This window comes from Schistocerca serialis, chromosome 3 (assembly GCF_023864345.2).
Source record: "Schistocerca serialis cubense isolate TAMUIC-IGC-003099 chromosome 3, iqSchSeri2.2, whole genome shotgun sequence".
NCBI classification, from domain to species: domain Eukaryota; kingdom Metazoa; phylum Arthropoda; class Insecta; order Orthoptera; family Acrididae; genus Schistocerca; species Schistocerca serialis.
This window is the reverse complement of record NC_064640.1, coordinates 65,949,225-65,966,430: the sequence shown is the minus strand read 5'-3', so window position 1 is coordinate 65,966,430 and position 17,206 is coordinate 65,949,225. Positions and strand designations below refer to the sequence as shown.

The 17,206-nt window shown below is 37.3% G+C and overlaps 1 protein-coding gene across 5 annotated transcripts in view; it reads left to right on the top strand.

The window, feature by feature from the left end:
* Positions 1-17,206, top strand: part of LOC126469714 (glycogen debranching enzyme) — a 204,835-nt gene that overhangs the window by 57,354 nt on the left and 130,275 nt on the right. For all 5 annotated transcript variants that reach the window (XM_050096902.1, XM_050096903.1, XM_050096900.1 and 2 more), the window contains exons 2-3: positions 10,644-10,800; positions 15,182-15,407. In XM_050096902.1, the coding sequence (XP_049952859.1) occupies positions 10,656-10,800; positions 15,182-15,407 (371 nt within the window). In that variant the 5' untranslated portion in view covers positions 10,644-10,655. The remainder of the gene's footprint in view (positions 1-10,643; positions 10,801-15,181; positions 15,408-17,206) is intronic.

Here is a 17,206-nt window from a genome sequence, read left to right as displayed (position 1 = left end):
TACTGACTATTCCTACTGGGAAACCCGGTATATGTGAATGACCTTCCACTTGATGTTCAACAAGTAGAATTAGTATGTTTTGCAGATGATTTCAGTATTATAATCAATCCCGTTAGAGAGAAGACAGCAGAAGAGATTTTTAATGATGTTTTTCAAAAAATTATTTATTTGTTCTCTGAAAATAGACTCCCTTAATTTTGACAAAACAGATTGTATTCAGTTCTGTACAACAAATAGCTATACCAACAATTGATGCAATTGGTGTAGCACATGAACAAGAGTCAGCAAATAGGGTGGAATGCACCAGATTTTTAGGTGTACATGCTGATGAAAACTTGAACTGGCAGCATATTATTGAGCTACTCAAACAGTTAACTTCAGCCACTTTTGTTTTTTGCGTAATTACTAGTCTTGGAAACAAATGAGTCAACCTGCTGACATATTTTGAAGGTTTCCACTGATAAGGTCATATGGAATAACTTTCTGGGCTAACACATCACTTAGCAAAAGAAAGAATTGATTGCACAAAATTGAATAGTAAGAATAAAATTTGGTGGTCACCCATGGTTATCATGTAGGCACCTCTTCAAGGAGTTAGTCATTTTAACCCTACCATCACAAAGCATATATTCACTAATTAAAATTGTCATAAGTAATCCATGACAATTAGAGAAGAAGCGTGATGTCGATACCTAGAACACTAGATGAAAAAAGGCCTTTTTTTAACCATCATTAAAGCTGTCAGTGACTCTGAAGAGAGTTCAGTATGCAGCAACAAAAATTTTTGATCATTTGCCCAATAGCAGAAAATTTCTGACAGGTAGCAAATCAAGTTTTAAATCTAACATAGAAGTATTTATGATGGACAGCTCCTTTATTCCATGGAAAAATATTTACTTAAAGACAGGTAACCTACTGTAGTTCCATGAGTAGGGCTAAAACAATAATATGTTCTTTAATTTTAACAGCAATCTTGTAAACATATTCTGTAAAGTGACTCATCCCACATCAATTTAACAAAAGAATCATTCAGATGATGTATGGACCATGGAATTAACTACAAAGGATAAAATTTTCATGTCTCATGAAACTTCCATTTAAAAAATCTTAATTTCTTTTGCCGAAACAGAAATTGACGAAAGTACGAATTATGTGCCATGAACCTACTTCTATGCACATAACTGCAGGCTCAACATATAGGCTTCTTGCCTGTGCCTCTGACACAGTAGTCTTGCCTCAGTGTTCTTCTTTTCCTGTCATGTGTAATTTTTTAAATCATTAGTTTCTCCCTGTGCTTATTCCACAACCATATCAATTTTTCATTAATTTTTTTATACCTGGTGTAGTCACTGAATATGAAAATATTACTGGCTAATCTGATGGGATGAAATATTGTTTGATATGAACAATTTCCTTTTGCTGTCATGAGTTTATTAACTATAATATTGGCAACAAGTATTTAACTACACAAGAAGAAGCAGTTTACTTGTGAGACACTTAGTTACAATGTTTTCTCGGAATTAGGCTGTATAGTTATTATAATTTAAAACAAATATTCAGAAAAAAATATGAAAATAATGAAATTCAACGAGACCTGAAAAAATACAAGTTGTATCCAGAAAGTTATCTCCATTTTATGGTACAACAAGATAAAGGAAAATGACACATTTTCTATCTTAAGGTGTGCCGAACTAGCTCATTACTCATATTGCTGTGCCAATGAGATTGTTTTTATTATCTACGGCAGTCATTCTGAAGGAGTGCCACAGTTGAAACTCACACCAAATGTGAAGTGTGCATAGTATTATGATTTGTTGGCAAATACCTTATGACAGCTCATAGTCATTGTGCTATTTACCTGCAGAGGTAAAATGAAATGACACTCATTTGTAATGATGAATGAAATGGCCAGCCATCTGTAGTCACCGATGAATTCATTCTGTAAATTGTTGAAAAAGCTGGTGGAAACAGTCATTTTGCTTTATCTTAGTTTTGAAGTAATTTATCAGCAACTTTCTTTGTTTATCTAAAGAGTTCTATTGTTTGACATCGTGGATGTTTCTGTGCATTTTTTAGCATATGTCATCACTAATGCAAGGCACATTCCCTCATCACATTCCTTCCATAAATGCCACAATGTTCATGTTGAATGTCAGCTACTGTGAGTTTCCTTTACAAGAAATACCCCATTAGCACTTCTACTTCAGATCTGTTGAGGATTTCAACTGAAGTACTCAAACTGAATGTCTACTGTAGCTAAATGAGCAACTGCAAAACTTTCTTAGTAGCACAGTTGAATAGAAATTGAGCTATGGTGGAACTCTGCACAGGAGTAGGATTACTTCTAATACTACTACTTACACTGAGTAAAAATGGATAGTATATTCTGGATAGGCCTGATGCCTTCTCTCATAAAAGAGGAAAAATACTTTTCTTTGCAATTAAATCTATACTACATTTAATGTTGTTTTCAGAATTTAAACTAAACCACCACCTAACTGTATACTGTACTGGCTTACTTAACAGAAATACCATGCAGCCTCAGGTTTACTTAAGAAATGGAACCAAATTAATTATTTCCCAAATTGTTTTAGAAACTTTTCCTGAAATATATGCAGACAGTGAACAAAAATATGAAAAAAAACATCACGTACCAATTCGTAATATGATGTAGGAAAAATGCTGGCATTCAAAACAGCTACCAGTCATCTTAGAATGGATAAAGCCAGATTCTGCATGGTTTTCAAGGAAATTTTATACCATTCTTTCTTCAAAATAGTGGGAAGTTCAGCTAATGATGATGTAGGTGGAAGGTGATCATGCACCCTTCTCTCCAAAGTATACCACAAAGGCTCAACAGTATTTAGATCTGGTGACTGTGGTGGCCAAGGCAGATGTGACAATTCATCCTCATGCTCACAAAACCAGACCTAGATGATACAAGCTGTGTCCACTTGAAACACAGCATCACCATTGGGGAACAAACATTGTACCTGATCAGTCAAAACGGTCACATAATCATTGTCACTATTGCAGAGCAACCATGAGGCCTACAGAATAGTGTGATATGGCTGTCCAACCAACACTAGACCCCTCACCATGTTTCAATTTTGGAATGTAAACTCAATCAGAAGTTGGAAATAGAGTGAAACAAGACTCATCCAACCAAATGAACTTCTTCCATCATCTAGGATTTTATGGCTTCAGTGCCATGTTTTCCTGTTATGGGCATTTGCATCGCTGAGGAGTGATTTTGGATTTCCAGTTTGCCCAGAAATTCTTTGTTTATGAAGCTGCTTCTGCACTGTTTTGGTGCTGACAGGGTTCATGAGTGACTTTTGGCAGCTGTTGTTCTCTTACTTTTTGTCATAATCCTCTTCAGTGACTGTGTGTCATGATCACTCAGCACATGCTTGACACTTGTAATGCAGTGAGGAAATTGCACAAGTGCTTTTCATTGTCAAATACAACAGCACATCCTGCAAACTTGGCTAGCATCTGCATTTATGTTCAAGCATACAGTCCTCACAGTGTTTCCACATTTTTATCTGACCCTTGTATGTGATGATAATTAATTTTACTGACAGAGATCATAGTTGTAAAATCATGAAATTACATAACTCAGTAAGTATTTGATCAAGTATGAAATATCTGAACTGCTTTGTCTTGATTGGAGAAAAACTATTTATACATAAATTTTATATGTTTTTGAACAATTAAAGGAGAATGAAAAAACTGAATTTATTGGAAAATGTGGAAGTGTAGTTGGTAGCAATGACATCAGTTTTCCCATTAGGTACAGTGTTTTTACTTTCCATGTATATACAGGGTGGTCCATTGATCGTGACCAGGCCAAATATCTCACAAAATAAGCGTAAAATGAAAAAACTACAAAGAACGAAACTTGTCCAGCTTGAAGGGGGAAACCAGATGAAGCTATGGTTGGCCCACTAGATGGCACTGCCATAGGTCAAATGGATATCAACTGCATTTTTTTTAAAAATAGGAACCCCCATTTTTTAATTTCTTATTAGTGTAGTACATAAAGAAATATGAATGTTTTAGTTGGACTACTTTTTTCGCTTTGTGATAGACGGCGCTGTGATAGTCACAGACATATGGCTCACAATTTTAGACGAACAGTTGGTAACAGGTAGGTTTTTTAAATTAAAATACAGAATGTAGGTACATTTGAACATTTTATTTCGGTTGTTCCAATGTGATACATGTACCTTTGTGAACTTATCATTTCTGAGAACGCATGCTGTTACAGTGTGATTTCCTGTAAATACCACATTAATGCTCAAAATGATGTCAGTCAATCTCAGTGCATTTGGCAATACGTGTAACGACATTCCTCTCAACAGTGAGTAGTTTGCCTTCTGTAATGTTCTCACATGCATTGACAATGCACTGACGCATGTTGTCAGGCATTGTCGGTGGATCACGATAGTAAATATCCTTCAACTTTCCCCACAGAAATAAATCCAGGGACGTCAGATCCGGTGAATGCATGGGCCATGGTATGGTGTTTTGATGACCAATCCACCTGTCATGAAATATGCTATTCAATACCACTTCAACCGCACGCGAGCTATGTGCCGGACATCCATCATGTTGGAAGTATATCGCCATTCTGTCATGCAGTGAAACATCTTGTAGTAACATCTGTAGAACATTACGTAGGAAATCAGCATACATTGCACCATTTAGATTGCCATTGATAAAATGGGGGCCAATTATCCTTCCTTCCATAATGCCGCACCATACATTAACCCACCAAGGTCGCTGATGTTCCACTTATCGCAGCCATCATGGATTTTCTGTTGCCCAATAGTGCATGTTATGCTGGTTTACGTTACCGCTGTTGGTGAATGACGATTCGTTGCTAAATAGAACGCGTGCAAAAAATCTGTCATCGTCCCATAATTTCTTTTGTGCCCAGTGGCAGAACTGTACACAATGTAGAAAGTTGTCGCCATGCAATTCCTGGTGCATAGAAATATGGTACGGCTGCATTCGATTTTGATGTAGCATTCTCAACACTTGACGTTTTTGAGATTCCCAATTCTCGCACAATTTGTCTGCTATTGATGTGCGGATTAGCCGTGTCAGCAGCTAAAACAGCTACTTGGGCATCATCATTTGTTGCAGGTCGTGATTGACATTTCACATGTGGCTGCACACTTCCTGTTTCCTTAAATAACGTTACTATCCAGCGAACAGTCTGGACACTTGGATGATGATGTCCAGGATATCGACCAGCATACATAGCACACGCCCATTGGGCATTTTGATCACAATAGCCATACATCAACATGATATTGACCTTCTCCGCAATTGGTGAACGGTCGATTTTAACACGGGATATGTATCACAAAGCAAATACCGTCCACACTGGCAGAATGTTACGTGATACCACGTACTTATATGTTTATGACTATTACAGCGCCATCCATCACAAAGCGAAAAAAGTGGTCCAGCTAAAACATTCCTATTTCTTTACGTACTACACGAATATGTAATAAAAATGTGGGTTCCTATTTAAAAAAACGCAGTTGATATCCATTGTTCTGCAATCAGTTTCAAATTCCAGTTCTCTAAATTTTCTCAATAGTGTTCCTTGAAAAGGGAAACAAGCAGATTCTATACTCCTAGATTTCTGAAGAGCATTTGACATGGTGCCTCACTGAAGCTGATAACAAAGGTATGAGCATATGGAATAGTTTCCCAGCTATGTGAGTAGCATGAAGACTTCTTAAGTAATAGAACCCAGTACATTCTCCTCAATGACAAGTGTTCATCAGGGGCAAGAGTATCACCAGGAGTCCTCAGGGATGTATGATAGGACCACTGTTATTTTCTATATACACTCCTGGAAATTGAAATAAGAACACCGTGAATTCATTGTCCCAGGAAGGGGAAACTTTATTGACACATTCCTGGGGTCAGATACATCACATGATCACACTGACAGAACCACAGGCACATAGACACAGGCAACAGAGCATGCACAATGTCGGCACTAGTACAGTGTATATCCACCTTTCGCAGCAATGCAGGCTGCTATTCTCCCATGGAGACGATCGTAGAGATGCTGGATGTAGTCCTGTGGAACGGCTTGCCATGCCATTTCCACCTGGCGCCTCAGTTGGACCAGCGTTCGTGCTGGATGTGCAGACCGCGTGAGACGACGCTTCATCCAGTCCCAAACATGCTCAATGGGGGACAGATCCGGAGATCTTGCTGGCCAGGGTAGTTGACTTACACCTTCTAGAGCACGTTGGGTGGCACGGAATACATGCGGACGTGCATTGTCCTGTTGGAACAGCAAGTTCCCTTGCCGGTCTAGGAATGGTAGAACGATGGGTTCGATGACGGTTTGGATGTACCGTGCACTATTCAGTGTCCCCTCGACGATCACCAGTGGTGTATGGCCAGTGTAGGAGATCGCTCCCCACACCATGATGCCGGGTGTTGGCCCTGTGTGCCTCGGTCGTATGCAGTCCTGATTGTGGCGCTCACCTGCACGGCGCCAAACACGCATACGACCATCATTGGCACCAAGGCAGAAGCGACTCTCATCGCTGAAGACGACACGTCTCCATTCGTCCCTCCATTCACGCCTGTCGCGACACCACTGGAGGCGGGCTGCACGATGTTGGGGCGTGAGCGGAAGACGGCCTAACGGTGTGCGGGACCGTAGCCCAGCTTCATGGAGACGGTTGCGAATGGTCCTCGCCGATACCCCAGGAGCAACAGTGTCCCTAATTTGCTGGGAAGTGGCGGTGCGGTCCCCTACGGCACTGCGTAGGATCCTACGGTCTTGGGGTGCATCCGTGCGTCGCTGCGGTCCGGTCCCAGGTCGACGGGCACGTGCACCTTCCGCCGACCACTGGCGACAACATCGATGTACTGTGGAGACCTCACGCCCCACGTGTTGAGCAATTCGGCGGTACGTCCACCCGGCCTCCCGCATGCCCACTATACGCCCTCGCTCAAAGTCCGTCAACTGCACATACGGTTCACGTCCACGCTGTCACGGCATGTTACCAGTGTTAAAGACTGCGATGGAGCTCCGTATGCCACGGCAAACTGGCTGACATTGACGGCGGCGGTGCACAAATGCTGCGCAGCTAGCGCCATTCAACGGCCAACACCGCGGTTCCTGGTGTGTCCGCTGTGCCGTGCGTGTGATCATTGCTTGTACAGCCCTCTCGCAGTGTCCGGGGCAAGTATGGTGGGTCTGACACACCGGTGTCAATGTGTTCTTTTTTCCATTTCCAGGAGTGTACATAAATGATCAGGCAGACAGGGTGGAAAGCAATCTGCAGCTGTTTGCTGCTGATGCTGTGGTGTACAGGAAGATGTCATCATTGAGTGACTGTAGGAGAATACAAGATGACTTAGACAAAATTTCTAGTTGGACTGATGAATGACAGGTAGCTCTAAATGTAGAAAAATGTAAGTTAATGCAGGTGAGTAGGAAACCACACTCATAATGCTCAAATACAGCTTCAGTAGTGAGCTGCTTGACACAGTCACATTGTTTAAATATCTCTGTGCAATGTTGCAAAGCAGTATGAAATGGAATGAGTGTGTGAGGATTGTGGTAGGAATTCCTATTTGAGTTCCAGAATCATCTCCATAATATTTGTGTATTGTTTGAACCTACCAGTAACAAATCTGGCAGCACATCTCTGAATTGATTCAATGCCTTCTTTGATATGACCTGATGTGGATCCCAAACTCTCAAGCAATATTTGAGAATGGGTCACACAAGCATCCTATGTGTGGTCTCCTTTACAGACAAACAACTTTTTCCCAAAATTCTCCTATTAAACCAAAGCTGACCACCTTCCCTACCACAATCCTCACATGCTCATTCCATTTAATATTGCTTTTCAGCATTGCAGCCAGATATTTAAACAATGTGACTGTGTCAAGCAGCTCACTACTAAAGCTGTATTAGAACATTATGAATTTCCTTTTCTACTCATCTGCATTAAATTGCATTTTTCTACATATGTAGCTAGCTGTAATTCATCAAAGCAACTAGAAATTTTGTCTAAGTCATCTTGTATTCTCCTACAGTCACTCAATGATGACACCTTCCTGTGCACTACAGCATCATCAGCAAACAGCTGCAGACTGCTGCCCACCCTGTCCGCCTGATCATGTATGTATACAGAAAATAACAGTGGTCCTCCTGATGATACTCTTGTCTCTGATCAACACTTGTCTGGGTTCTGTACTTAAGAAGTCTTCATGCTATTCACACATCTGAGAAACTATTGCATATGTTCGTATCTTTGTGAACAGCTGCAGTGTGGCACCATGTCAAATGCTTTTCAGAAATCTAGGAATATGGAATCCTCTTGTTTCCCTTTATCTATGATTCAGAGGGTATCATGTGAGAAAAGGGCAAGCTGAGTTCTTTTGTAATTGTTTGAGTTTTGATTTTCTGGCTCTTTATCATGTTCTCTCTTTTGTATAGTATTAATATATTTGTTTATGGGATCTGCATGTACACTGCAGCATACCTTCCTCACATTCTCATCCTCATTGACTGTGTATGGAAACAAAAACAATTGTCTCTTGATTGTGACAACAGTTCCTCTTGGTTAAACTTGGTCGTGGCTAATTGTGTGTCATGATGCTTACATAGTCACATCCTCCATTGTATACAGAGCTAAACCTTTGCAACTTGAATTGCAATAGACACACAATCACATAAATCAAATAAAAATAAAATCATTGTACGCCCCAGAGAATATATCACTACTAACCAAATATGTGAGTTACTAGCATTGTACAAGCCTGTTGGAAAGCACAGTAAATCGAATAGCTTTCATACAAATTCATTTTTCAGAAACGAATTGAAAAACAACAAAATATGTGATGTACTAGCATTGTACGAGCCTGATGGAAAGGACAGTAAATTGAATAGCTTTCATACAAATTCATTTTTCAGGAAGGAATTGATGTTCAGGCATGTACCTCTGAACTGCTCAGTGTGTAGTTGGTGAGAATGATCCATCTTCATACACACATTATATTCCAGCATGTGTTTTCCATCACTGAATATTGCTTGGTGGCTTTTCATCCACCCTTTAATCCAGTGCTGTTTCTCCTTTCTTGTTATATATATTTTCTATTCTGAAGAAGCACTTTATCCGAAAGTTAAGCAATTTACCATTATTTCTATTAGCTGAATGCTGTTGCAGTATCTTTTCTGTTTTGTAAGCTGTATGGATGTTACACTCTGTCCTTAATTTTTTGAACTGAAATCATGCTATATTTTGATATGTAGGTGAGACATATTACATATCAGGTCTTAGGGTTTGAGAGGGAAATCACTGTTGAGCCTTTTTTATTGTATAATTATAATTTTTTACTTAATTTTTTATTCATATAAGTAACAGTAAAGTTATTGCAACTTATTTAGATGCATCAAACAAACTTATACTGCATATGTATTCCAGGGAAAACGGAAAGAAGTTGCACATCATAGGTATTTCAGAATACATTTTGGTGCAATATTCTTGTCTGATAATAATATCTTATTGTCTGTTTTCATTATCAGGCAAGTTCTACGACTGTGCATTCAAATTCTATGAGTGTGCATTTATTAATTTGATGACTGGATATAGAATCCAGAGTCAACAGTTTTATTTCTGTATTACACTCTACATAAAATGTGGTTGCAGATCCAATGCTACACAATAATGAACATTTTACTGAAGTAAAATAATTATATGCATTTGGGATTAGCACATTATCATAGCGTTGCTGGGTGGTGATCACATAGTGTTCACACTCTACCCTTTTTGTAACACATATGCATAAGGTTGTGATTATTAGTTGTGAAGGAACCAACGATACATTACATTCATGACAACAAAAGGATTTCATCCTGTGATATTCTACCAGTAAGTTAACTGGCTGTCTCATTATCACATTTAGAACAGCCAGGAATGTTACATCATCCAATAACAGTATGGGAAGCATATGGTTATGATGGAAGTAAATGCTGACCTTAATCTACTAATTGTCTACAATAAGTTTTTTTGCAGTACTGCATAACATTTTGGATGGGAGTACTAGTTTTCATTATTGATTTCTGTGCCATAAAGTGCAATGTATGTTTTTATTTGGTTTTATGTTAAATATGTTTAAATGCTGTTGTAGCTGCTTTTGGGGAATCTTAAATCAATGCTCATATTACTCAGTAGTTGCACTTAACATATAACACTGTCTCTCTTCTCTCTCTCTCTCTCTCTCTCTCTCTCTCTCTCTCTCTCTCTCTCTCTAGAATTCTGATCATGATAAACAAAAGCCCTATGGAAACTGCAGGTTTACATATTTTACCAATGATATTGCCTTCTTATTCTACTTTTAATGATTTTTAGGAGCATTTGCTTGTAATGCAGGTCTCTAATTCCACACTGTTTGCTTGGATTCAGTATACTGTAACATAATTCTACAACATACTCCTATATAGCATTAGATAATGATTTTCATAAAAAAAACACTGTAGAAATCAGAGTAAAGTAAATGTCATTAGAGTTGTATAACCAAGTTTTATCAATATTATTAGACACACAGTGTGTATTTATAGCAATTTTATTTTCGAATTCCAGACATTTGAAAAGATGCCTCACAAGCAGAGTGAAACCAATATAGGTTCCATCCTGGGATTTATTAATAAAAACCCAGAATATAATCCAGATCAAATTCGAGTGCTCACACTTAATGATGGGGAACATCAGGATTCCACATTATATCGTCTGCAGAAAGGTGAGTAATGATCAAATTTTAAATGTTTCTGTGAAATAAGAATTAATTTCTAAAGACGTTATATAGCTTAGTGCTTCGTAATTAAAAGCTTACATTTTGTGTCTGGTCTTCTCAAAATACCTTTACAGGATCATTAGAAGTAATGTGTGTAGGTATTTACTGTGTTGATAGTAAGTGTGCTGTAAACCCAGATCTTTTGCAAGTGGAGTACCAACTTATATGACAATACTTTTCAGAAGTAGATAGATGAAACAAGCATTGCAATGTGGGGCTGTTTTCTTATATGTCTGAGAAATCATTGTGCCTGACACAAGAAATGGCATTTATAATTAATAATAATAATAATAATAATAATAATAATTGCTCAACACTATCAGAGAAAATTTTTGTTTCATATAAAACCTGAAAATAGGAATTAATAGTCAAAATAACATGAAGTACAAAATCATCTCCAATCACATTATATGTTATTCACTCATCATAATTCTCCTGTTAAGCATTGTGTGAACAGTGACTTGCCTTACCTTTGAGTGCAGTTGTAAAGAGACTGCTTCATACTGTGTAGTATCAGGGGAGCTGAACCAAGGAGTATGGAAAATATCAAAAAGTCTTTGTCATAAATTTTGTTCTTAAATTTATTGTGTACCCTCACAAAGTACTGCAACTCTTGGGCTGACTGGATACGACAATCATATTGCATAGCATAATCCTGATTTTTCTGTCCATGGCTCTTTATATATTTGTAGTTGTAGAAGATGGGCCAAGGAGACAAATTCATGGATTTGAGAAAAGATCGCAGAAGGAGAAATTACTACTTGGATTATTTCATGATTGTAGTGGAGGAGTTACTCCAGTGTTATAAGATATGCAGAAAAATTCAGAGCCCTGCCTATCTGTCATTAAATTCAAGGTTAGACCAATACTTAGAAAAAAGAATGAATACTAACCCAAAAAGTTTGGTTACAAAATGTATCTAGAGAGAAAAACTACAAAATGCATTTGGGGAAAATAATACCTAAATGTTAGGAACAACTTCAAAAAGACATTATTCAGACAACAGAAGAAACTACCCTCTTAAAAAGAAATGGAAACATTCGTGGTGGAATGATTATTGTGATGTGTTAATCAGAAAGAGAAAATAAGCTTGGAATACCTAGAAAGCAAATAACAATGATAAGAACAGGGAAAATTTTGTAGAGGTGAGAAAACATGCACCTGACAGACTCAAAAAGATCAAAGTTCACCATATAAAAACTCAACTGTTGTCAGTTGGGTCACATTTTAAGCAAAACAACCCAAAACATTCAAAATAGCTTAGAGAAGTACACATCACCAAGTTTACGGTTTATAGATCCAAAAACACAGAAGACTGGGTGTAATATTACTGAGAACTGCAGGATACTTGCAGACTATTTCAAAGAACTACACAACTGTGATCCACCAAAAGAAGAATTTCATTTTGATAACAATTCGAACACACCCAGACTCAGTCACCAACAATAGGGGAAATCAGAAAAATTATAAAATAACTCAAAATTAACATATTATTGGGAGAAGACAATGTAGTTGCCAAATTGTGGAAACACAGTAGTTACAATGCTATTTTGTAACTGACAGAAATCATTAATGAATTTTGGACAACAAACCACTTACCATCAGAACAGACATTGGCATTAATACAGCCCCTACATAGAAAAGGAAAGGAAACTGATCCCAACAATACGATAGAGGGATATCCCTCTTGCCAGTGACATAACATCTTGTCTATCACACTTTTAAAGAGAGCTGAAGGAATATTCAACCCACAACTAGCAGAATATCAAGGAAGATTTAGAAAGGGAAAGGTTTTTGCAGAGAAAACACTAAATATCAAGAATATAATAGAAATGAAGAAAATCAGAAACCTGAAATTTGTGATAACTTTTTCAGATTTTAAAAAGGATCAGAAATACACTAATCAGTATTATAAATAAATTCAGATTCAATAATAAAACAACAGAAATAATTTAGGAATTTTAACAAACACAACATTGAAACTAAAATTTATGGGGGAACTGTCAGATCCTTTTGAAAGAAAATCGGGACCAAGATACAGAGGTGTTTTATCACTTTTGCTTTTGAGCTGGGGATTAGAGAAGGTAGTGAGAGAGTGAAGGTAATCCATCAATATTAAGGGTTTTGGAGTAGGAAGAAACCCAAATAAAATCACCATACATCATCTAGCTTTTGCAGATGACAGGACATTAATTATTGCATCACTGGATAGCACCAAAGAACAAATCACAGAACTACAGAAACAAGCAGACAAAACAGGACTGAAAATAGCATTAGAAAAACCACACTTTATGACATATTTCAATGATGCCTCCCCAAATCTTAGAATTCAAAACAATATAATATCTAAAACAAATGGTTTTAAATACCTAAGGGAATGGATGACAAGCAATATGAAAGAAAACATAGCCATAGAAGATGCAGAAATTTAAGTATAAAAGTGCATTCCATTTGACAGAAAATGTATATAACAAAAATTTTTTGTCCTGTACAAAACTATCAAACTATGATAAGGGCAGAAACACTAATGCAGCAAACACACTTAAACTTACAAGCTTTGGGAGTCTTGGAAAACTGGAAAACATTGAAAGAAGAATTGTAAGGAAAATACTGGGACCTAGAAGTAGTATTAATGTTGAATACAAATTAAGATCAAACAGAGAGCTCTGTTTAAAACTGGAAAAGCTAACAGATCTAATGAAGAAAATATGACTGCAGTTTTATGGACACGTATACTGAGTGGATGGTAACAGACTAATCAAGTAGATCCTGAACTTACTAAACATCTATAAATCCAAACCCACATGTTTCACTGAAGTCGACAAAGATATGAAAAACACTGGAATTAGAATGGGCGTAATAGATAACAGAGTACTTTATAGAGAAGCAACATTTAAGGTAGGATATCAGGAAAGAAAGAGGTTTTGCAGCAAAAGGAAGGAAGTGGCCCTATGAAAAAAAGGAACAACATATTCAAAGGATTAAGGATGTTTGGAAGCAATGAAAATCAAGCACAAAGAAGGAAAACCAAATTTGATTTATTATATCCTCCAAAAGGGGTATTCAAGTAAATAAATAATTAATAAAATATACAGCAAGCTTCATGTGTGGAATACATGGCTTGCTGATTGTCTGTGTATAGTTTGTTGATTTTGGAAAAAATAAAAATTGAAGACTTGAAGTATCCTCATATAACAGAACAAATATTTTAATTTAAAATACAAATTGCAGTTTCTGAAAATGATGATAAAAACATCAATTAGTTGTTGAGTAGTAAGGTCTATAAAATGCCTTTTGGGCAGCTGAGTGATGCAGATCTAGTGAGAATAGTTTGTTAGATAGAGGCAGAGAGCAAAGAAAAGGTGAATGAAGAACCTAATATCATGCACACCAAGGCAAGGAAAAGCACTGATCTGCAATATGTAGGACAAATTTTGTTTGACTATACTGCTGTTTTGGCTCTGTGTCATTATAACATCTTATATATTTTCTATATTTAATTATTTTTTTGTTTCCATTTGCACTTTGTTTCTTTCACGTTGATCTCTCACTTCTCAATTACCAACCTTACATTATTACTACTGCTCTGGAATTTCAGTCTTGGCTGCTAATCTACTTGCTTCTAAACTAATTCCAGCACATTGTAGCTCTCTTGGTATGAGGAAAACCTTTTATTTCCTTTTAGCACCTGCATTGTTTTCTGTTTTATATAACTGTCATGGTGAAATAATTTCAGTTCTGCATCAAAGAAAATCGACTGTGCTATTAAACTTGAATTTGCATCAGCCTTGTTCCAGTTACTACTGTTTCGATGCATCACAAGCAATCATTTCTTATTTATATAAATATTATTAGAAAGTTACTTAGACTGATAGGTTTATCAGTGCAAATGATTACAGAAAGAATCGAATTTTGTCCATGCCCAGTAGCAGGAAATTTCTTGCTAACAACTGAAACCTCCTGCCATCTTAATACTTTTTTCCTAATTTCAGATAATAATCAAGTGCCTATTGATTACTTTTGTTGTAGTTTCAGAAAACCTCATATTTTCATAAACTATTTCATCTTTCTTGTGACAATATGGGTAGTACCACTATGTCCTTAGATTCTTCAGCATTCTTGAACAGTAGATGTCATGACAATGATCCTACTGCCTTGTTTGTAAAAGCAGTTTATCACACTTCAGTGTATAGAAAAACTTATTTTACATGTGAAATGTGTTATCTCAAACACATATTTCATTGTGTCTCTCTCTTTATCTCTCTCTAATATTGAAATTATTTGTGTGGCTCTCATAAGGCTTTTGTTTTCTTTATTTTTCTTCCAGGCTGGAGACTGCAGTTTCGTCTTGGCCCTACTCTGTTTGGACGTCATGTTGTTATTTACTGTAATCATCCTGACTCAATTGAGGAAGAGTTTGACAGGAATCAGTATAGGCCACTTCACTGGCAGTGTGATTCAGGAACACCATCAGGTGATGATACATCATCATATGCTGAAGTGTGCATCAGAAGAGCTGGCTCATTCCATTATTACTTCATTTATGAAGGAAGGTACTGATCACAAAGAACAAGCTTATTACTTTTTAAATATTAAAATCAATATCTGCTTTGTATTTCTTCTTGTTCAAAGTAAGTGTGTAATATCAGTGTTCTCTGAAGTTCTGGTTTCCTGTACATAAAAACTGTGTAACACACTAGCATCCTCATTTGCTGAAGGTGGGTAGAACTACATATATATGTTATTATTAATGTTATTACTTTATTGAAACTGGAAAATGAATACCTGTAAAGATGTAAAATAGAAATATCTTATTAACTTGAAATACTGAGAAAGGATAATAATGGCAATGTTTCAAAGCATACTGCTATGGATGGAGTATAAATCATCTGCTGAGTATGAAAACACTGAGATTGCTACAATTGTATTTGACTCACTGATAGAATGGTTAGTCATTCAAAGCATCATGATTGAATGAGATAATGATGTGATCAAAAGACTGGACTCCCCTTCAGAAGAAGAAGGTTAAAATCATCATCAGACATAGGTTTTCCATTGTTTCTCTTAATCACTACTGGAACATCCCAAAATAGTTCCCTTGAAAAGGACAGTTCCAGTTTCCTGCTCCATCCCTGTCTAATCAAAATATGTGCTGAATTTCTAATGACCACATCATTGACAGAACTCTGAGAACTCTGAATCATAATCTTCTTTCCTTTTAAGAACCGGGCCAGTAAACATTGCAGACACACTAGGAAAGCTTGAAGGAGTACAGTTTGTACAATTAACTTAATTTCAACGAGTTCATATTGTGCCCATACAGAAGGCTTGAATAGTTTTTTCAGGGGATTGTCCAGCATGCTGTACATGAGGCATCAGCCAAGTATCAGTGCAAGTGCTTATGATCCAATGAGAGAACAAATGCTAGTTGTCCCTATTCTAGATGGCAGTGGCATACAGACTCATGTCTAGTCTACCTCATCAAGTGAACAGCCATTGCTGTTTACACAATGACTGCAGCAAATGTTGCACCCAGGCTTTTATTTATAACAATCAGGAACAGTTTTCAAGAAGTTAGCCAACAAGCAATATTGCTGTTTGCCACACTTGGTCATGACTGTGAAGCCTAGCTACAGAAGATACAACTAGTTTTCTTTAGTCATAAGACTGAATTATAGATCAGCAACAGTGACAGTTATATGCAAGTATGGTGTTCATGAGATGAGCTACATCCGGCAGAGTCTATCAAGCAGTGAGATATAGTATCATTTCTGGGCACTGTGGTCTATTGTGTCATAGCCTACAATACCCTTAGAACTGTGGCGTTGAGGGAGCACTGAATAGTGTAGGGTACCTCCAACCTATGCTGAGCTTCCAGAAGGGTAAATTCCACACACACACACACACACACACACACACACACACACACACACACACATTTCTCATATTACCCCAGATGTTTGTCAATTCCCTTAGCTGCCATGATCATCAGACCTGTCCTCCAGTGAGCATGTGTGGCATTTGATGGATAGGCATCCAGTCAGGTTGCCATTACCAACAAAATATTTGAACAATTACAAGTGAGAGACAGTGTTATGTGCTACTTCCAAGATGTACGTACATCCATCACCATTATGATTGTCTCAATGTGTGATGTCTGGACTGAACTGTTGCAAGAGGAAGCTGTTAAAGTTACTTAAGTTGTTAGAATGAGATTTTCACTCTGCAGCAGAGTGTGCACTGATATGAAACTCCCTGGCAGATTAAAACTGTGTGCCGGACACAGTTGTTGTCTAAGACAGTCTGTTTGTAGATGTATGATCTACGATTATGATACATACAGTGTTGAACT